Source organism: Carlito syrichta, unplaced genomic scaffold, assembly GCF_000164805.1.
Source record: "Carlito syrichta isolate Samal-C Ts95f unplaced genomic scaffold, Tarsius_syrichta-2.0.1 Scaffold98143, whole genome shotgun sequence".
NCBI classification, from domain to species: Eukaryota; Metazoa; Chordata; class Mammalia; order Primates; family Tarsiidae; genus Carlito; species Carlito syrichta.
In genome coordinates, this window is record NW_007042239.1 from 87,842 (window position 1) to 111,061 (window position 23,220).

General features: G+C 37.3%; 1 protein-coding gene across 2 annotated transcripts in view; it reads right to left on the reverse strand.

Moving 5' to 3' along the window:
• The window catches only part of THOC2 (THO complex 2), a 131,622-nt gene that overhangs the window by 72,378 nt on the left and 36,024 nt on the right, over nt 1-23,220 (reverse strand). For both annotated transcript variants that reach the window (XM_008063157.2, XM_021714909.1), the window contains exons 4-8: nt 20,549-20,600; nt 14,889-14,959; nt 13,898-14,019; nt 13,200-13,333; nt 1,419-1,585 (exon numbers count right to left, since the gene is read on the reverse strand). In XM_008063157.2, coding sequence (XP_008061348.1) covers nt 1,419-1,585; nt 13,200-13,333; nt 13,898-14,019; nt 14,889-14,959; nt 20,549-20,600 — 546 coding nt within the window. The remainder of the gene's footprint in view (nt 1-1,418; nt 1,586-13,199; nt 13,334-13,897; nt 14,020-14,888; nt 14,960-20,548; nt 20,601-23,220) is intronic.

A 23,220-nucleotide genomic window follows, 5' to 3' on the forward strand; every position in this document is an offset into this window, starting at 1 on the left:
ACAATGAAGGCTTTATTACATTAAAATCCTCCATGCTATCAAAAGAGTTATTTTCCTAAAACATAGATCACTCATTTACATTAGTGAGCATTTGCTATAGGTTAAGCAACAAACTAATCCACAGGAATTAATAAACATAGAATCTGCACTCTATGGTATACAATCTGGCGAAGGAGATAGATGCAGTTTATTCTAACATAACCTGATGTGTGCTAGAAGTATGTGTGAAGTTTAATGAGAATATAGATTAAGAAATGACTAATTCTGCATAAGTTAAGTATCAATTAAGACTTTACAGAGCAAATAGCGTTTGATCTTAAAGAATAAACAGGAGTTCACAAGATGAAGAAAAGTGAGAGGGTTGGATAAGATTAGTTTTCTAGTTATAAGGAATTACATAGATAAAGGTTCATAGCAATGTGTATACCTAAGTTCAGGAAAAGTCTAGGCATTTAAAATGACTAGAATAATAGATTTATAGAAAAAAACTACTAAAGATAAGGATGGAAAGTAGTGCCAGATTGTGAAGAACTTTTTCTGCCACAAGAAGTTTGAGTTTCATCCTACAAGCAAAGGTTTTTGAGTAGTGGAGTGCCTCAGTTAGGTCTCTTTTAGAAAGCAAGAGTAACAATAATATGAAAGATAGGTTGAAAGAGAAATAATCAGAGGCATAGATTAGTTTGATAGATACTGTTAGTATTTTAAGTGAATAATGACATCATATGTGCTTCAAGTATTTATTCATATCCATAAAAAATCCCATTCAAGACCAGCCTGGACAACAAAGTAAGACTCCATCACTCAAAAAAAAAAAATTAGTAGGCATGGTCCTTAGAAGGCTGAGGAAGAAGACTGCTTTAGCCCAGGAGTTCTAGACTAGTCTGAGCACAATAGCAAGACTCCATCTCAGAAAAAATAAAATATACTTCTAGCTCAGTATTCAAAGTCCATGACAATCTAAAGTACACCTACCTTTCTAACTTCATTTCCTGCCTTTTCTCTTCTCATCTTACAATCCAGCCACATCAACCTATGGACCATTCCTTCAATGTCATGTATATATTCACATCACCACATATTTATTCTGTTTGCTACGCATGCATAGAAAAACTTAACAAACTCTTACTCATCCTTCAAGGACCAGGTAACAAAGGTTACATCTATAAAGTCTTCTCTGACTCAACCTCTCCCAAGGCAAAAATTAATTATGCTTTCCTCTAGGTTTTCATAGCACATCATTCATACTGCTAATATAGCACTTGTCACATTGCATGATTAGCTATCTATTTATCTCCTCCATGGAATGCTTAAGTTGAAACCAATCATTTACAAATAAAACTCAAATTAAATTATACATATCAAATTAAGAAATTAACCTCTGTATATACACATATACACATTTTTGTTTGTTTGTTTACCTGGTAAAACTTGAACTTGAACCCAAGAATATGACACAGTGTTTGCGGTTCACACATACTCATGTAAGATTCTAATAAAGATATAAAGAAGTCATCATGCTCTGGCCTGCATTCAAACACTTCTAAAATGACATCCAAAACTCTATTGGGATCCAAATTAAAGCATCCTGCAACAGATGAGATATACACAAATTCAAAAGGGATTATACATCATTTCTAGAAAGTCATTAACTCTCAGGGATAATTTACATAGCAAGATAAACAACTTATTTTACATGTTTGCTTCCCTTCCCCCAGAGGAAAATCTTCATAACTGTCAAGGTTATAAAGTCCGCACTGTGCATTTTACAGATGAGAATATGACTTGCCCAGGATCACAGAGTGGGTTAATGACAGACCTGGGGCGAGAGCCCGAGACCTGTGAAACTAGTCAAATGAACATTCCTCAATGCCACACTGTGCCTCATCAGTTCTTGATTACTCAGGCTAGTGAAAGAGATCCACATTATTAATTCTTAGCAAAATATGAAAATCAAGCAATGCATTTTACATGTCAGTCACTAAAGAATTTTTTTATGTTTTAGGCAGAAGTATTTGGAATGTTGATAAACAGTTAAAAGTTCAGGTTCATGAATGTGTACCATCATTTTTAGAATCATTTTTTTAGTTAATCTCACATATGTAACAGTTACAAAATACATAATTATATCACTAATTTATATCTATGGTTTTCAGTACCATTTTAAAGGAAAAAGTGGTATACTACTGATAGATCAAAAAATACCAAGAGAGTTGGGAATTCTCAGTTTATATCAGTTCCCACATGCCTCTCATCAAGCTGAATGAGATTCTACTATTTTAAATTATGCATTTTTCATGAGATATAGTCTCTACATGCAAGCTAACAACATCATTGGCCCCAGCAAACAAACACTGATTTATTCTAATACTGATGAAAAAAAGGACTGTGTTGAACTTAGGGATATATATGTCTAAACACTGTACCATATGAATAACTTAGGGGATTTTTCCAGGAAAATCCTTATATAACCTTGCTGGGTGCAGTGGCTCACACCTGTAATCCCAGTACTTTGGGAGGCTGAGGCGAGAGGACTGCCTGAGACCAGGAGTTCGAGACCAGCCTGGGCAATACAAAAAGACGTCATCTCTACAATAATTCAAAAATTAGCAAGGCATAGTAGTGAACGTCTATAGTCCTGGCTACTCAGGAGGCTGAGCTGGAAGAATCACTCAAGTCCAGGAGTTCAAGGCTGCAGTGAGCTATGATTGCACCCTGCACTCTAGCCTGGGTGACAGAGCAAAACTTTGTTTCCAAATATAAAAATAAAAAATAAAACTTGGCTGGCTTATAGTTACTTATTAGGCTACATACACAAAACTTGAGACTAAGGACTAGAACAGCAACAAGTTACATAGAAATCTTTTAATTGTTTCATTCACATTGCTTTGAAGTTTACATTTTCAGTGTGCTGAAATGTGAACCACTGGTATTATGTTTTATTTAACAGTATTACTTCATCAGTTATTCTATCAGTGATCTATACTGTCAACTACCCATTTCCTCATAGGTACAATTTAAGATAGTAATCTGGAACAAGAAGTACATATACCCTTTTATTTATGAGATATCAACCTCTGCATCTTTCACAAAAGAAAACCTGGCTTATGAATTTTCGATTACTTATCTCAGATGCCATAAGTAGTCGAATCAATTCTATTTATAAGATGGAAAACAGAGCCAAATTGAAGGTTTAGAACATTATTTTTAAAACCTTAAAGTTTTAAGTAACAGTTAAGCTATTTCATATACAGTAAGACTTGAGTAATAATCACTAAGCTTGAATGTCCATAAAAGTTTTTTCTTAATGGCAGCTGTAGTAAAACATAAGTAATCTTATATTCAAGCATCTTAGAAAGGCTTTTTCCAGGCCATGCATTGACAGTCATGTGATCTTGAGAGAGATATAAGTCTAGCTCCCTACCTCTACCACCAGCTACATTAATACACATACCCACATCCACGCACACACCCATACCCACACACACACAATCCCTTTATGCCTTTTGAGGAATAAACAAGGAAAGATATTGAAAGGGAATGAACAGGAAAATAAAGAAACTGAAGATCTATAATGGTCACAGATTCATTTCTTAATTTATTTTTTATTTTTTATTTTTTTTGGCAAAATACACTTATTATTCTTCCTTTTAGAAACAAATCTTCACCATTCTCCATTCCTAGAAACTGTGTGCAGCCTTTTATTTAAATATCATAACAAGCCATCATTCATTCTTGAGGGTAGTCCTAAATGAATAATGCTTTATTCTTCTTAATAAAGATAATCTGTTAGAGGCCTGATGAGATACGGTTTTCCAATTTTCTTTAAGTAATTTTATAAATTGGGGGAAAAATTCTTTGTAGATGATACATCTCATGGGTGATTTAGGCAAGCTGATATGGACTTCCAGATAAAGACATCGTCTTCTACCAAGATAGTGCTAGATGGCTCAGCTCCAAAGGGCCGGATTCCACCCATGAGGGGGGAGAAGTTTCCTACCAAGGATTCCCATTTACATTCAAATTTAGAAGCTTTTTTTTTTTTTTTTTGAGTTGGAGTCTCACTCTGTCGCCCAGGCTGGAGTGCAGTGGCACACTCACAGCCACCGCAGCCTCAACCTGCTGGGTTTAGGCGATCCTTCCGTCTTCAGCTTTTCAAGTAGCTGAAACTACAGGCACGTGCTAACTCATTTCTTAATTTAAATAACCATTAGATAACCATCCACCATGTGAAAGGTGCTTGTGATACAGAAATTAATAAAAGGTACTTATGATACAGAGATTAATAAAACGCCTCCCTTATCCTTTTGAATGATATATCTTTGAAAAAACTGCATTAAAAATTAACTGGAGTGTCCCCCAAGAGGGACAAGAGGGCCAGTATATTAGAGCAATTGCAACTAGAAGCAAGAAATATGATCTGACAACGACTGTTATAGGAATAAGGCTAAACAGAGATACTTAACAGGAAAAAAAAGACCAAGATGATATTGTAAACATACTAGGAGAGATGTCTAGCCTATATATTTCATATAAGAAAACAGAATTACAGCTTCAATCATTATGTTCCTGAAAGAATAGACCTTAGGAGAAAAATTAAAAATCATGTTTTTAACAAACGGAAATAATCTAGCACCTAGAAAGAATTCTTTTAGAAGCAGGCGAATAAAAATCTATGCTAGACTATTTCTAAAAACTTCCTTTTTTTTTTGAGTCAGTGTCTCATTATTGCCCAGGCTGGAACACAGTGGCACACTCAGGGCCACCACAGCCTCGACCTGCAGGGCTCAGACAATCCTTCTGCCTCAGCCTTCCAAGTAGCTGGAATCACAGATATGCACAACCATACCCAGCTACTTTTTAAAATTTATTGTAGAGACGAGGTCTCACCAAGTTGCCTAGGTTGGTCTCAAACCCCTGGACTCAGGCAACCCTCTCGCCTCCACCTCCCAAAGTGCTGGGATTATAGGCATGAGTCACTGCGCCTGGTCTTTAAAAATGTGCAGCAGGCTCAGTGGCTCACTCCTGTAATCCCAGCACTTTTGGAGGTGGAGGTGAGAGGATTGCCTGAGCTTACAGGTTCAAAACCACTCCGGGCAACTTGGCCAGACCTCATCTCTACAATAAATAAAAAAATTAGTCGTGTGCCTGCAGTTCCAGCTACTTGGAAGGCTGAGGAGGAAGGAACACCTGAGCCCAGCAGGTCGGGGCTATGGTGGCCATGAACATTGACACTGCACTCCAGCTTGGGCAATAGAGTGAGACTCTGACTCAAAAAAAAAACAAACTATTTGCAAAAAACTAGACATGTCAAGACAAGAACCAATAAACCAAGACACAGAAAAAAGCAACTAAAAAAAAAAAAAGAATTATGAGTGGTAACATCAATCGCTGCCTTTTTTTTTTTTTTTTGATGTTGGAGTCTCACCCTGTCACCCAGGCTGGAATACAATGACATGATCTGGCTCACTGCAGCCTTGACCCCCTGAGCTCAGATGGTCCTTCCGCCTTAGTCTCTCAAGTAGCTGGGATTACAGGAAAGTGTCATCATGTCCAGCTAATTTGTGTTTTTTGTAGAGATGAGTCTTGGTATGGCCTAGGCTGGTAGGCTAGTATCAAACTTCTGGGTTCAAGCAATCCTCCAACCTCAGCCTCCCAAAGTGCTGGGATTACAGGCATGAGACATCGCACCTGGTCAATTGCTGTCTTCTTTTTCCAAAACACTTCTAACATATTAAGCCACAAAACTTTAATAAAGCAAAAGTTTAGGAAAAGGAGACAGCCAACTGGCTTCCCTTTCAAAGAGATAGGAGAAAGCTAACACAATAAGATGGGGCTAGGGTGAATTGACCTTATATTCAAGTTGATCCAAAGATAAAGTACTAAGTATACTCAAAATAATGTAGTCACAGGGAAATTAAAATTGTTTGGCTTGCCGGGCTCGGTGGCTCAGCCTGTAATCCCGTGCCTTTGGGAGGCTGAGGTGAGTGGATTGCCTGAGCCCGCGGGTTCGAGACCAGCCTGGGCAGCGAGATCTCATCTTTAAGATAAATCAAAAAATCAGCCAGGCATGGTAGCACATGCCTGTAATTCCAGCTACTTGGAAGGCTGAGGCGGAAGGATCACCGGAGCCCAGCAGGGGAGGCTGCGGTGGCCGGGAGCGGCCACTGCACTCCAGTCTGGGAGACAGAGTGAGACTCCAACTCAAAAAAAAAAAAAAGTTTGGCTTAGGGTTCTATTTTATTTTTAATGTTTCTCTGGTCACTTGACAAGTAAGACGACTTGTGAGATTGAATGGGCAAAGACCCTCATCACCTTACCCTTCCCCAGCCAAATCTATACCCTTGGATACAAGGCAACAAATGAAAGGCCTGAGGTTTCATGAAGAAACCTCTGATTCTGGGAGAGAAGATAAGGGGGACAGCACCTAGGACAAAAAGATCCTGGACCACTAAACCCCAAAACTAGGAAGAACCATTTCCAATCTCTAAAACAAAACTCAAATAAGATAGCTCCATGATTAGTTTTTAGCCAGAACTTCTCACTTAGAGCAGAGATCAGTAAACTATGGCCTGTGCGTTAAATCCATTCAGTTATCTGTTTTAGGAAATAAGTTTTATCAGAACACAGTCAAACTCATTTACTTACATACATATCTATGAGTGCCTTCACACTACACAGCAAAGTGGAGCAACTACAACAGAAACCATATGGCCTACAAAGTCAAAAAATATTTACTATCTTGCCCTTTACAAAAAACATTTGCTGACTAATGATTCAGAAGAAAGGACATAAAGACCAGCCTGGGAAACACAGCAAGATTCTGTGTCTTTAAGAAATAAAAAATAAGCCGGGCTCAGTGGCTCAGCCTGTAATCCCGCGCCTTGGGAGGCTGAGGTGAGTGAATTGCCTGAGCCCGTGGGTTTGAGACCCACCTGGGTAACTTGGTGAGACCTCATCTCTACAATAAATCAAAAAATTTGCCGGGTGTGGTAGCATGCGCCTGTAGTTCCAGCTACTTGGAAGGCTGAGGCGGAAGGATCGCCGGAGCCCAGCAGGTCGAGGCTGCGGTGGCCGGGAGCGGCCACTGCACTCTAGTCTGGGCGACAGAGTGAGACTCCAACTCAAAAAAACAAAAGAAATAAAAAATAAAATTAGCTGGGCATGGTGGCACTTGCTTATACTTCCACCTACTCGGGAGGCTGAGGCGGGAAGATCACTTGAACCCAGGAGTTCAAGGCTGCAGTGAGCCATGACTGTGCCACTACACTCCAGCCTGGATGACAGATGGAGACTTTGTCTCTAAAATATAAATAAATAAATAAATAAACAAACAAATAGAAAAAACACCTAGTAATTACTGTGTTATTATATATATGTTTAAGGTGTACAGCATGGTGCTTTGATTTATTGAAAGGCAACCAAAAGATCAGAGTACTTACAACTCAGTTCAGCAATCAGGAGTCCATCTCTGATATCCTTTCCTCTAATTTCTAAAAGATGCTTTTAGCCATTGTAAAGCAAGGACCACTTATATGAGGGTCTACGATTTGACAGCTACAGTCTACTAACCACTATTCATTCCTATTTAATACATTATTCTAATTTAGTGTCAGAGTTGAGATTGCAAACCCCATGCAGATTCCCAATGGTTCTGCTTTATTGCTTGCTCATGCAATAAATATTCCCAGACTATCTGACACAATACAAACATTCTGATGTGCCAGAATCTTTTAGGGAGCAAATAACTGTCTTTTTACTCAAGGATGATAAATAAGGATTTCTTCTGATCAGACCAAGTACCCCGAATGTAAGCACACTAAAATGTATACCTCCCAAACTAGGTATCAGTTTCTGATACTGGCTGGTGAAGGAGATGAGGCATGAGATAGTTTTGTATGAGGTATTACCTGTCTAGATTGCTCCAAAACAGAAAACAATCGAGAATAAAGACAAAGAAATCCATCCAAAGAGGTCATGAAAAATAGGATGCTATGTCAGTGAGCTGTTTCTGGGCAGATGAGACAAGACCTGGATAAAGTTTGTACTAAGAGAGAATCCAATAAATGCTAACACTGAAAGAATACTCATTGGAATTGATGTCTTAACCTCTATTTTCACATCAATGAAAAGTTTGCTTCTCAGACAATTGAGGGGAGGAAGAGGTCATCTAGCCAGAAAGAAACAAACACTGAGCTAGGGAGATGAACTTTCTAAAGTTCTCTGTAATCCAAGCACTCTGGGAGACCAAGGTAGGAGAATCACTTGAGCCCAGGAGTTTGAGACCAGCCTGAGCAATGTAGTGAGATGTCATCTCTAACAAAAAACATCAAAAAAATCAAAAAATTAGCTGGGCACGATGGCATGCACGTAGTCCCAGATACTTGGGAGACTGAAGTGGGAGAATCACTTGAGCCCAGGAGTTTGAGGCTGCAGTGAGCCATGATCCTGCCACTGCACTCCAGCATGGGCGACAGAGTGAGATCGCTATTCAAAATAAATTAATTAAATTAAATTAACTTCTCCATGTCAGAAAAAAGAGGCTAAGAATCACTATAAACTATACAAGAAAGGGGGAAAGAATTCATTCATTGTTCATCCAGTATTTATTTAGCATTTACATATAAGACACCAATGATAAGGTACTAAACAAAACAAACCCCAAAAAAACCCAGTCTTCATGGAGCTCACATGGTGGGAGTAGTAGATACAGAATATATCATATGGTGAAAAGTGCTAAAAAGAAAAACAATCAATGAACAATAGGGAGTGTTGACAGGGGTAGCCAGGGAAAGCTTCACTGAAAATGTGACATTTGGGTGCTTCTGGCCTGGCATTCCACCATAGTATGCTTGATAGGTTAGAACAAAGGTTTAGCCCAAGAAATCAAATTGTGTATACTCATGGAATATCCATGTGAGTCATGAGCTTGCAACTGTAACTGACACATTGTTCTTCAGAAATAGTAACGTAACCTGATCTCTACAAGAGCAAAGTACAAGCAGAAAGTAAGTAGTGTACATTTTCCAGAATGGTTTCAAGAAAATCCCTCTTTGAAGTGTTCTCAAAATAACAAAGGAATAAAAAACATATAAAGTCACAAGGACCAAAAAAAAAAGAGAGAGAGAGAGAAGAAAGTTAGATGTCAACAAAAAAGAAGATAAAGTGTTTTAAAAAATTGAGCTTACACAGCACAGAATCTTCATGTGGGGAATACTATCTTAACTAAGTACCTGACAGCATGCAAGGAAAGACAAACCTAAATAGCAAAGCAATACTGACAAGCTCCTCAAGCTAGATTAAAAAATACTTCAGGATAAATGTAGAGCCTTCCCTGGCAAGAACAGAAAGGAACACACCCACAAGAAAATACTGAAAAATGAGTCACTGCCATACAGGTAAGTAAAAGTCCCAGAGCCCTAGGGTATCACTGTTGCAGGAATTTTCAACTGTGCTGTTAAGCTTAGATCCTCGAATTCATGTCTTATCACCAAGAAAGTTGAGGAGCGTGGACACCGAAGTATGAGTGAAGGAGTTTATTAAACAATAGAAAGCTTTCAAAAAAAAAGAGAGAGGACCCGAAATGGGTTACTAGCAATGGGGGAGTACTCTGTGTTTTCCTCTCTCCTTTCTAGGGGTGTTCTTCTCATTTGCATCTTACCTGCCTCTCAACTTCCTAGCTGTTTCCTAGCCTTTATTGTGCATGCATGCCATTATCCAAAGTTACTCCATCTTGATTATCAGAAAAGCCCACTGGGTGAAGGGAGTTAAAACCACAATGCAAATATCATGTCAATGATATTATAATAAGCTTAGGTTAAGTTAGGTCATTTAGTTGAGCTATTGGCCCTGCATCCGAATGACAAAAAATCCTTAAGAGGATGTTCTAAACCATATTTGCAATTGCTAGTTAAATAACAGGGGTGGTGTAGGGGTGTTTCTGCAGGTGTTACTTCTCCTGGAGACCCTCCCTTTCTATCTACCCAGCCAGCCTCTGACTACCTTCCGTCTCACCACCAGTTGTGATGTTACATTGACAATGGGAGAAAGTAGCAAAGAAAGTAAGCAGATCAGCTGCCAGGACTAGATTAACTTCAAAAAAAAAGGGTAAATTTAAACTAAAAGCTGCCTTACTTGTTGGAAAGAACAAGGATGATTATAGTAAATATAATTTCATTTGGGTTCCCAAACAAAGCATTGGAGGAAGGTGACAAAGATGGAACACCTCTTCTCTCTTCCTTAGTTATATACAAACTCCAAAAACAGAGAGAGAGAGAACCAAGAACCTGAAGATAAGCACTCCTGAGATATAACCAGTGAGGCAGGAAATATGATTTCTCTAGCAGGTCTCAAAATCTAAGATACCTAGGTATTGCAAACTATTCTGTAAGATAGTACAACACCTAACAAATAATACCAAAAATTGTCTCCACCCTTGGAAGATCAAGATTACCCTATTTTTCTAGCGCTCAATCCTCTTTTCTGTAGAGGTCAACAACTTCATCCAAACAATCAATGCAAATAAAAAGAAAAGGATAATGCTACAAAAATTCTATTTAAAAGGTAGGGAGCTGGGCACAGCGGCTCATGTCTGTAATCCCAGCACTTTGGGAGGCCAAGGCAAGAAGATAGTCTGAATCCAGGGGTTCAAGATCAACCTGGGCAGCTTGATGAGACCTCATCTCTACAACAATTCAAAAAATTAGCTGGGTGTGGTGGTATGCACCTGTGGTTCCAGCTACTTGGAAGGCTGAGGCAGAAGGATCACCTGGGCCCAGCAGGTCAAGGCTGCGGTGGCCATCAGTGTGCCAGTGTACTCCAGCATGGGCGACAGAGACTCCTACTAAAAAAAACAAAAAAGTAGGGAGAATGATATTTTTCTATCTGTTATACTCTTACAACATCTGTTGCACTTACTTTTAAAGGTTTTTGTAATGATAAAAACATGTATCAAAGTCCCTTGTAAAGGTATTTTCAGGCTGAGCATAGGGGTTCACACCTGTAGTACTAGCACTTTGGGAGGCCGAGGCAAGAGGATCACTTGAGCCTAGGAGTTCAAGACAAGTCTGGGCAAAAAAGTGAAACTTCATCTCTACAAAAAATTAAATTAAATTAAAAATTAACCAGGCATGGTGGCACATGCCTGTAGTCCCAGTTACTCGGGAGGCTGAGGCAGAAGGACTCCCAGAGCCCAGGAGCAAGACTCCAGTGAGCCAAAATCATGCCGCTGCACTCTAGCCTGGCAACAGCGTTAAGACCCGACTAACCAAGTTCAAAAGATTTCTCATAAATATCATGCCAAATTTTATAATTACTAATAAAATATTAAAAGTACAAGTTAGACGCTTCTTTCATTTCTTAATTGAAAAAAGGTATATGAAATGTACTCATTTTGTCTTTATGAATAGTCTCCAACACTTTAAAAAGCATATTATAATCAAAACAGCCTGGTATTGATACAAGAACAGGCATATAGATCAATGAAACAGGATAGAGGTTCTGGAAGCAAAACCTCAATTTCTCAACCAACTCACCTTCGACAAAGTCTCCACCAATAACCACTTGGGAGAGGAGAACCTAGTCAGTAAATGGTGATGGAAAAACTAATCACATGCAAAAGATTGAAACAGAACCCTACCTATCACCATACACAAAAATCAACTCTAAATGGATCAAAGACCTAAACGTAAAACCTCACACTATAAGAATCTTAGAAAACGCAGGAGACGCCCTTAGGGAAATTGCAATAGACAACCCCAAATGCCCACACCGTAAGAGATAAGACAGACAAATGGGATCTCATCAAACTGAGAAGCTTCTGCAAAGCAAAAGAAGCCATCAAGAGAATGGGGAGACACTCCATGGAATGGGAAAAAATATTTGCCAACTGTATATCTGACAAAGGCCTAACATCCAGGATCTACAAGGAATTCAAATGTGCCAAAAGGAAAAAAAACAAACAGCCCTATTAAAAAGTGGGCAAAAGATATGAATAGACACTTCTCAAAAGAAGAATACAAGCAGCCAACAGATATATTAAAAAAATGCTCGGCCTCACTAATCATCAAAGAAATTCGAATCAAAACCACACTGAGATACCACCTATCTCCAGTCAGGGTGGCCATCATCAATAATTAAAAAAAAAAAAAAAGCCTGGCTCGGTGGCTCACCCTGTAATCCCGCACTTTGGGAGGCTGAGGTGAGTGGATTGCCTGAGTCCACAGGTTCGAGACCCGCCTGGGCAAGCAAGATCCCACCTCTACAATAAATCAAAAAATTAGCCGGGCGTAGTAGTGCGCACCTGTAGTTCCAGCTACTTGGAAAGCTGAGGCGGAAGGATCGCCAGAGCCCAGGAGGTCGAGGCTGCGGTGGCCAGGAGCGGTCACTGCACTCCAGTCTGGGTGACAAAGTAATACTCCAACTCAAAAAAAAAAAACAACAAAAAAAAAACAGATGCTGAGATGCTGGAGAGGATACAGGGAAAAGGGAATGCTTCTACACTGTTGGTGAGAGTATAAATTAATACAACCTCTGTGGAAAACAATGTGGCAATTTCTAAAAGATTTCAAAATCGACCTTCCATACAATCCAGCAATCCCCCTTCTGAGAATATACCCAGAGGAACTAAAATCATTCTACAAAAAAGATACCTGTGCATACATGTCTACTGAAGCACTATTCACAATAGCGAAAACATGGAACTAACCATTCCGCCCATTGAAAGTGGATTGGATTTTTTAAAAAGTGTGATACATATACACAATGAACTATTATGTAGCCATAAAGAAGGACAAAATTATGGACTTTGCAGCAACTTGGAGGGATTTAGAGTCTATAATACTCAGTGATCTATCACAGAAACAAAGAACTGAGTAACACATGCTCTCACTCATAAGTGGACCCTGAACATTTACCATAATACTATAAGAAAGGGATTGGCAATAGCAGGACACTGCTGAGGGGGTGGGAGGAGGGGACATAATATCAACAAGGGTATGTGATCTCAAACCTCAAATCAGGCAAAGTGGGGACCAAAGGTTCAAATTTCATCTATACGATGACCACTTATGTGCCTAATCCTGAATTGCACCCCACATCTTTAAAATAAAACAAACAAAACAAACAATAAATCCAGTTACTGTTAGTAACTAAAAAAAAACTTGTTACCTTAATAACACATACTTTATAGAAATATGTCTTACCTATTAAAGACTTGATGTTTTCTAAGATTAAATCACTAGTAGTATTTCCAGATAAATCTTGCCCCAATTCAGCAATCAGCTTGGCATAACCTTCATTTTCTTCTCTTAACAAATTAAATTTTTGCTGCTTATAACTGAAATCAGATAAATATCATTAAGGGGATAAAATCAATTTCAATTATCAAGCTTGCACTGAGTACTGTAGTCTTCTTATTGAATTATCTCCAACTTATCCCCAATTTACAACAATCATAAGAATAGTTGTTGAAATTTTACCTCCGTGTACCTTTTAGTGTAGAAAATTACAGTGGTTCATATGAGAACCCCAATATTAATTACATGGGAGAAAACCAGTAACATAAGAAAAATATATTCTTACTATAAAGGAACATTAACTTACCACTATTTCTATCACTGACCAAGAATATACCAAGTACCATAGTCATAAATAATTTTATTACTAATAGAGAAAGCACTGAATATTACTTTAACTTTGAATATGGACAAAATTAACAATGATTTTGCACAGGTAAAGCTCACAAGTAAATCATAGGCTACTTTTAGAAGGCAAAAAATACAAGACATGCTAACCACAAACAAAAATAATCAACGTGCCTTTAGAAACTGCTAACATTCAAAATAAGAAATAAAAAATATACTCAGCTACTTGATCTGCAATATAAGATACAAGTACTTACAAAAGTTTTGTCTTGATTTTAACTGACTTTTGATTGAATTGCTGTGATTGTTTGATGAGTCCCAATGATTCCAACGTTTCTGGATCCAAACGTTCCTTTAGAACTGTGTCTGAAACTAAATACTGTATTAAAAAATATTAAAGGTCATTTATTTCTTAGCATTCCAACTATGCATCCACAATCTTAAATATATTTAAAATAATTTTTCCCAAATAAGAATACAGAAGTCACATTATATATATATATATATATATATATATAAACTTATAATTTACAAAAATGTTTGAACTTCAATTTAACAAAAGTGGCTCTCCAAATATCAAAATATATAATAAACAACTTTCTCAAAAAATTCACTAAAAAATTACATACATGCTGTTTGTTCAGTCTACAAATGGCAAAAACTACAAAAAATATTCTCACTGAGCTTGTCTTAACTGAATTTTCACATAATACAGCACTTTTACTTTCTTTAGTTTCTACTATAAGTCAAATTCAAGTACAGCAAAGACAAGGATATTCTCCCAGTTTGAGTAATGCCAATTCTGCTTGGTTCTAAATTTATAAATATAAAATGGTTTACTAGACAATGATTACAAGTTCTAAAATTTATCCTTTTTAAACTACCTCCATTCTTTTTTCCTTGCCAAATAAAGAGTTTATGAAAACAATTTCAGTTTAAAAGCTATCTACAATCATTTGTACTTACTTTAGAGATGCTTCTCTTTTTCTTAGTTAGGAACTTACCAGATCAGAAATATCACTGAATGCCTTATATGTATAGTTTAAGTTATATGGTAACATGCTTATTTCATACAAAAGCATGTCTAAATTGACAAAACATTCCATTTCAAAGTTCAAATCTCCCAAATCTCACCTTACAATGAATAGTCAAGTGAATGTTAATATCTTCCTCCATTATCATAATTAACTAAGATTACAACAGTTCAATACAAATTTTAAAAAGGAAAAAATATTGTTTAAAACTTACCAAACATGCTAATACCAACTGTGTAAAATAGTCTCTCTTACTTTTTTCTTCTAAACAATTTGTCTCAATATCTATAATGAAGAAGAAAAAGATGAAAGTTTGGTTCCTTTTCAGACTCACTCTAGCACTAAAATACTTATTTTCTTTAAAATAAGTCAATTTTAAAATGCCTCAATCTAAATTCAGAAAAATTTAAAACTACGGTAACATGAGATGTCCTTCATATACATACAAATGTTTTATTTCTCCTGAAACTGGAGGCTTGACCCTGTGACCTATGACATATCCAGAAAATGGTAGGTCAATAAGACTGGAATTATCCCTTGTGGCGATGAAAGCAACAAAGCTTTAAAAAAAAAAAATCGGTTCTTGGTCAGGCATGGTGGCTCATGCTCACATTCTACGTACTTTGGGATGTTGAGGTAGAAGGATCACTTGAAGCCAGGAATTCAAGACCAGCTGGGGAAGCCAGCAAGACCCTGTCTCTACAAAAAAAACTTTTAAAAAAAACTTTATCAGTAAAAAAAAATGCTGTTCTCAAAAAAAAAAAAAATTCAAAGTTTAAATGACCATTTGTCATAGATGCAAAAAAGAGAGATTCTTTTGGTAGAAAGTTGAACTAGGTGACAAAGATCTCTTCTGACTCAAGATATCCTAATATTAGCCGGGCTCGGTGGCTCAGCCTGTAATCCCATGCCTTGGGAGGCTGAAGTGAGTAGATTGCCTGAGCCCTCGGGTTCGAGACCCACCTGGGCAACTTGGTGAGACCTCATCTCTACAATAAATAAAAAATTAGCTGGGCGTGGTAACGCGCGCCTGTAGTTCCAGCTACTTGGAAGGCTGAGGCGGAAGGATCGCCAGAGCCCAGCAGGTGGAGGCTGCGGTGGCCGGGAGCGGCCACTGCACTCCAATCTGGGTGACAGAGTGAGACTCCAACCCAAAAAAAAATCCTAATACTCCTGACAATCAAATCCTTGACCCTGGCCACCTTGGACAAACTAGTGTTCTAAACCAAGCTACCTGGTCACCAACCCTATGAAAAGACAGTATCAAAAGATATTTTTACCAGTTTAGGCAACAATTAAATTTTTTTTAATTAGCCAAGTGTGGTAGTACATGCCTGTGGTCCCAGCTACATAAGGCTGAGACTGAAGGATTGCCTGAGCCCAGGAAGTCGAGGCTACAGTGAGCCGTGATTGTGCTACTGCACTCCAGCCTGGGTGACAGTGAGACATCGACTCAACCAAAAAAGTGATTTTTAACATCCTATCTTGAATTATAATTCTAGTCAACAAACAAAATTTATCCTCATTTTTTTTCATTTTCCTCCTGATATAAAAACTCAGACCCATCGGGAAGCCAAGACAAGAGGACTGCCTGAGCCCAGGGATTCAAGACAAGTCTGGGCAACTTGGCAAGACCACAATAAATGAAAAAATTAGCCAAGTGTGGTGGTGTGTGCCTGTAGTTCTGGCTACTTGGAAGGCTGAGGCAAAAGGATCACCTGAGCCCAGCAGGTCAATGCTGGGGTGGCCGTGAGCGTGCCACTGCTCCAGCCTGGGTGATGGCATGAAACTTCAACTCTAAATAAATAAATACTGAGACCCTGAGTTTCAGTAAATTATTCAGAAAATTATCAAGCAATTTTCTGATCTGAGGTGCAGAAGAAATAAAACAATGAATGCTAAAATGCCAAGTACCAAAAAAAACTCAACCAGGATTGGTAAACACAGATGATCTCAGGATTATTGCTTTAACTAATTATGTACTATGAACCTGTTTGTAAAGTACTATTAACCAGTTTTTAAAGTCAACTGATAATTTAGAATGCACTGTAAAAAAAAAAAAAAAAACACCAGTTTTAGTGAAGTAAAAAGAAATTGTCCTCTACGTGTTCTACTGACAACACCAAGCATCAAAAAACAAAGGGAATTTATCATCAAATATATCCACGTGTTCCTGGCCCTTCACTTTCCCTTCTTGGACAGCTGCCATTTTTCCATATCCTGGCCTTTATAGCTAAGCACCCAGTCAGGAAATATTAAGGGTGTAATTTCAGGGAGTAATTTATGCAATGTCAATTACAATACAATCTCAATTTCTCAATAAGATTTTTAATCCCTGTGTATCTATCAATCCTTTCCAGGGACTCCCAGGTTATTGACCTATTATCTGATTTTCTGGTTCCTCCTCAGCCTAGAACTTCAAGGATACAGATCTTAAAGAGCTGGGACTAAACTGGGCTCATTCTTTTATCCAACATTTATGTGGACTCAAGGACCCAGAAGACCCTCAGATCTACTACCCTCAAGGTCCCTAAGAACAGGGCACGTGGTAGCAGATTCATCCTCTTCCTCTTCAAGTCAAGTCTGTTCTCCTATCAACCACCTGACCTGAGTAAGACATCCTTCTCTTAGGTTCTGATCATGTTAGGAAATGCTTAATAGGATCTCAGTAAATTTCTTAGCTGAGCTGTCTCAACAATTAGTATAGGACTCTATTATATCAATCATACTTTCACTTCATTCTTTTTGTTTTAACTCATAACACCATTCTAAAAAACTCATTTGTTCTCCCTGAATTCTCTATCAGAAATAAAATCTCTTTAATTTCCCCTATGATTCTACTAAAAAGCCCTCAGCCATTTCCAATTCTAGCCCCAAAATATCACCAATTACCTACTCCGGCTCAGAAGTCTCACCAGTGTATCAGGTTATAGCAGACTCCCCTTTTTCAGGTTACTATAGCTCTCATGCCCCTTCACCCACACATGATTAGTCTGTTAAAGAAAAATTGCTATCTTAACCTGGAAAGTGCAGCACTGATTTTCCTTTTAACTCTGAACATATTAGAAAGACAACTTGATAAAAAAAAAAAACCATGAGCTGTGGAGACAAAGGTATCCAGGTTCAAATTCTGCCTTACTGATTTTGTGGCCATGAAAAATCACCACACTTGTCTGAACCTCATTTTTCTGATCTGTACACCTACTTTAGAGAAGTTTCTGTAAAGATTAAAATGAAATTAAATGCTTAACACAATGCCTAGAATACAGAAAGTGATCCAAAATTAACACCAGTTTTATTTCTACCCATTGTTATAATCATTATTGTTTTCATCATCATCATCATTATTACAGACAGCTCACATTCTTACTCCTCTCCCCCTCCCCTATCTTGATCTGGGGTCACTCTTGGGTCATTATTTTTCTGCCAAGGATGGGGGTAGGTGAGTAAGGGGGCAAGTGAGAAAAATCCTCTTTCCAACTTTACCTCCTAATCTTGCTTGTAAAAATGGACTAGGTAGGCTAAAAGAAATTTCCCAGGAGCAACCAAACATCATCTTCACAAATTCATGTTACTAGTAAAAAGCAATGACTTGTAACAATAATTCATATTACTAACTAACTATGAAGGGAAATAGAACCTAATAAAATAAGTCAGTAAAGAAATTACTACAACTAGTAAGCTCATAACTGATGATTACCCAAAGAAAGACATAAAATATACTTCTGTCACTATCAAGGAACAACGGCATCTTAAAAAGGTTACCTACAAATTTTTCAGTCTTACAAATTTGTAGTAAGAACATTTTTTTTAATTGAAACTTGTTTCATGTTATATTTAATTGCAAAATATATTTGTTTGTAAAGTAATGTAGTAGCATTATTGCCTGATTCAAAAATTAAGCTTTAAAGGATTTTTGGTTGGCATAAAATCAATCCAATAGATAGCATAAACATATATACTCTAACATCCTAACCAGGATAGATCTGAGAGTGAAAGAGGGTACTATTAATAATTATGCCAGAAAGCCTAGGAAATATAGCAAGACCTCCTCTCTACAAGAAATCAAAAAATTAGCCAGGCATGGTGGCACATGCCTATAGTCTCAGCTACTCAGAATGCTGAAATGAAAGGATTGATTCCCTGAACCCAGGATGTAGAGACTGTGGTGAGCCATGATCATGCCACTGCACCCAGCATGGGTGACAGAGTGAGACCATGACTCAAATAATAATTATTATTAGTACTGTGTCAGGCAAAAAAAAAACCTGGGACATATGGTCATCGCATCAGTGGTTTACTCTTTTCATTTATCATTCACAGTATACATACTTTTTTTTTTAGTTGGGATCTCACTATAACCCAGGTTGAAGGTGTAGTATATCATCACGGTTCACCACAGCTTCAACTTCCCCGGCTCAGGCGACACTTCCGCCTCAGCCTCCCAAGTAGCTGGAACTACAGGTTTCATGCCACCATGCCCAGCTAATTTTTTTTTCATTTTTTGTAGAAACAAGGTCTCGCTATGTTGCCTAGGCTGATCTCGAACTCCTGTGCTCAAGTAATCCTCCTGTCTCGAACTCTCAAAGTACTGGGATTACATACGTGAGCCACTGTGCCCAGCCTTGCACATATTTTGACCTGTTCCCAATATTACAACTGTTATGAAGTCTGAAACAGCTAAAGGATGAAGCACCAGCACTTATATTTGTTGAAACCAAACTCTAGGGTCTCAGTAAGACATTTTAATAATTTATCTAACTCTAGGAATTAAGATTAATGAACTAAAATAATTCATTCCGGTTCTACAAACCTTCAAAGGATAAGTCTTACTTTAAAGTGAACATGATAATGTCTGGCAATGTTTTCCATTAGATTTACAGGTATAAAAGTACAAGACTGATGGGGAAAACTGTGCTCACAGTTATTTTAATCCAGATCTAAAATTAGAGAAATAAATTTGTAATATGTCTTTTTGTAAAAATCCAGTGCTTCTTATGGAGGGGACACTACATTTTGTTCCAAGTCAAAGAAATAAAACTTTTTTATCTTGCATGAATTCTTATTTATTCTGAACAAATAGAGAAGTTGCTATTTCCAAAGCTGGTTCCTCATCCTCAAAACAAAAGTAATTTTAATTATTTTGGTTCTTCTTGCTCTTTCTAAAATTAAGAAGAATCAAAGTAAATATCTCTTAAATGGCCTAAGTTTAAGATTCTGACATCATTCATTGAAAACCTGCACTGAATAAGATTATTTGGCTACTAAAATCTCAATAAGTCAGATTAACTTGACATCAGCAAATTTGGCTTTTTTAGTTCAAATTTATATAAATATACAATGTCAAAATTTCCATTTGAACTATACTCTAAAGCTAGTTTATTTTTTATTTTTCTTTATTTTTTTGAGGCAAAGTCTCACTCCTTTGCCCAGATTAGAGTACAGAGACACAATCATGGCTACCACAGCCTCGACCTCTGGGCTCAGAGGATCCTTCTACCTCAGTCTTCCAAGTAGCTGGAACTACAGGTATGCACACCACCATGGCCAGCTAATTTTTTGATTTGCTGTAGAGATCTCACCAAGTTGCCCAGGCTGGTCTCAAACACCTGGACTTAGATAATCCCCTCACCTCCACCTCCTAAAGTGATAGAATTACAGGCATGAGCCACCATGCCTGGCCTAAAGCTAGTTTATAAATCATGATTATGATGACATTTGACTTATAATACTATATTTGCCATAAAGAAACAATTTGCTTCTAAATTGGCAGAAACATTTGTAAAATTCTTAGTTTAAAACATTATATTTAAGACATTACATTAATTTACCAAACAACATAAGTTACAGGTGAAATAAATGCTTAATACTTACCTAATATGCAGAATACATCAGCAAGAATGGAGGGCATATCCTCGCGAAATTCCTAATTTTCAAATTATAATTACAGTAAATACCAGAATAGCACACAGCAAGCATTATGGTATCAGAATTAACACTCTTAAGTGAAACTTAAAAACTAATAAAATCCCAACATCATTGTTAGCAAATATTAAAATTATTGACATTATACAGAGAAAATACAAAAAGGAAGATAATGGTTAGAAAAAATGTTAAATATCCACCATGAAGTAACTTGATAAAAAACAAAAACCTAAACAAGCACCTTAGAAAATATTAAGGAGAACAAATGAGTAACATTTTTCCATGAAGTTTCATGTTTTCTAACCACTGCAATTTAGAGTACCTCACACCTACCGAAAGAACGACTGTTAAAAATGGCACATTTTTCTTTTTTTTTAAATACGTGAATTACATTGATTGATTTTCAAATGTTAACTCAACCCTGGATTCCCACTTGGTTGTGATCGATTTTTTTGTTGTCATCATTGTTGTCGTTACTTTTTTTATGTTGTTGAATTCAAGTTCTTAAAATTTGTTTAGACTTTTTGCATCTGTGTTTGTGTACTGGATGGGATACTGGTTTTTAGTGTTCTTTTCTTTTAATATCTTTGCCTGGTGATATCAAATAATATTGACCTCATAGACTGTGTTAAGGAAGTATTCCCTTCCCTTCATTTCTCCTGAAGATTTTGTGTAGAATTGCTATTATTTATTTTAAGAATATTTATTCAAACTCATTAGTAATTCACCTGAGCCAGGGTTTTTTTGTGGTAATGTTTTACACTACAGTTTCATAGATATAGGGCTATTCTGATTACCTGTTTCTTCTTGCATGAGTTTTGGTATGCTGTGTCTTTCAGTGTATTTGTCAAACTTATTGTCATAAAGTTGCTTATGATGTCTTCTTATGATCATTTTGGTATTTGTTGAATATCTTGTGATGTCCCTTGTCTTATTCCTGATATTGGTAATTTTTGTATTTGCTCTCTTTTTTCTGGTTAACCTAGATAGAAGTTTATAAATTTTTTAAAATCTTCCCAATGAACTTATTTTTGGTTTCACTGTTTTGTAACCATTGTTTTCTGTTTTTTACTTTGCTGTTTTCCTCTCTCATCTTCATTATTTCCTTTCTTTTTGCCGTTGGTTTAATTTGCTCCTTTTTTTAATTTCTAAGGTGGAAGCTGATGTTCCTGATTTGAAACCTTTCTTCCTCTCTAGTATACACTTCAGTAGTTATTTGAATGAATAAGCAAAATATTAGGAGGGCAACAAACATAACAGTGAGAATGGAGATGAGGCGACAGCTTTTAAGAACGTTTTAGGGGATAAAAATCATACATTTTTCATCCAAAACTTTAAATGTTGTGCTTATGCCTCAGTCAACACTTGATCTGTGCAAAAATCATGGAGGTATCAGAAGAAATCTTAAGAATACAAAAGCAGTCACTAGTTGTTCTGTAACTCAAGATTCTCTGAACATGAAAATAATTACCAAATCTATCTTGATTTTCTTTATTCACTCTTGTTTGTAGCCTTTGGAGAAAACTATCCCAAATTCTCTCATTTCTGAATGAAAACTTCAGCATTATCCTAGATTTGTCTCCTGACTTACCATTCCAATGCTCAATTTTAGAGCCGGTTTCCATTAGTAAGGAACATAGTTCAATTATTACAATTAGTAGTTTGCTGGCAGCACAGCAACCCTAAAATTAGCCTATTTTCAGAAACTAAAAGAAAGAAATTCTAAAGAAAAAAACTGGCAGCTGCAAGGAAATGTGTAAGATACATTTCTGTGGCAAATATATTGGTATAGCACTACAAGAAAGTCCTAACAAAGACAATCAAGCTGCCTATATAACACTAAGTACTCAAAAGAAAGCAGAAGCTAAGACAAATACACATCCATAAAGTTCATTTGGACTATTCATTCTCAATAAATGGAGAAAGAATCAGAAACCAATTCCATAAACAAATTAAAACCTATGCCAATGTTCAATCTACAGAATGAAATAACCTTAATTGTCTGCCGGGCGTGGTGGCTCACACCTATAATCCCAGCACTTTGGAAGGCCGAATTGAAAGGATTGCCTGAGTCCAGGGGATTGCAACTAACCCTGGGCAACTTGGCGAGATCTTGTCTCTACAATTAAATTTTTTTTTTTTAATTAGCCAGGCGTGGTGGCATGCTCCTGTAGTTCCAGCTACTTGGAAGGCTGAGATGGAAGGACTGTCTGAGACCAGCAGGTCGAGGTTGTGGTGGCTGTGAGTGTACCAGCGTACCACTGCACTCTCCAGCCTGAGTGACAGAGTGGGACTCCAACTCAAAAAAAAAAGTTATAATAATGTTAACCTTAATTGTCAATCAGATTTTAGTCTCAAGTTTCTTAAGAGCTATGAAAACTCTGGCCATGTATATTTATATGCAAGTACTCAGGCTACATGAAGACGTAAAATATTCATTGTTTAAGAAACAGGCTGAGTGCTATGGCTCACACCTGTAATCCCAGCACTTTAGGAGGCAGAGGCAAGAAAACTGTTTAAGCCCAGGAGTTCAAGACCAGCCTAAGCAACACAGCAAGACCCGATCTCCATGAAAAAAAATCAAAATTTGCCAGACATGGTGGTGTGTGCCTGTAGCCCCA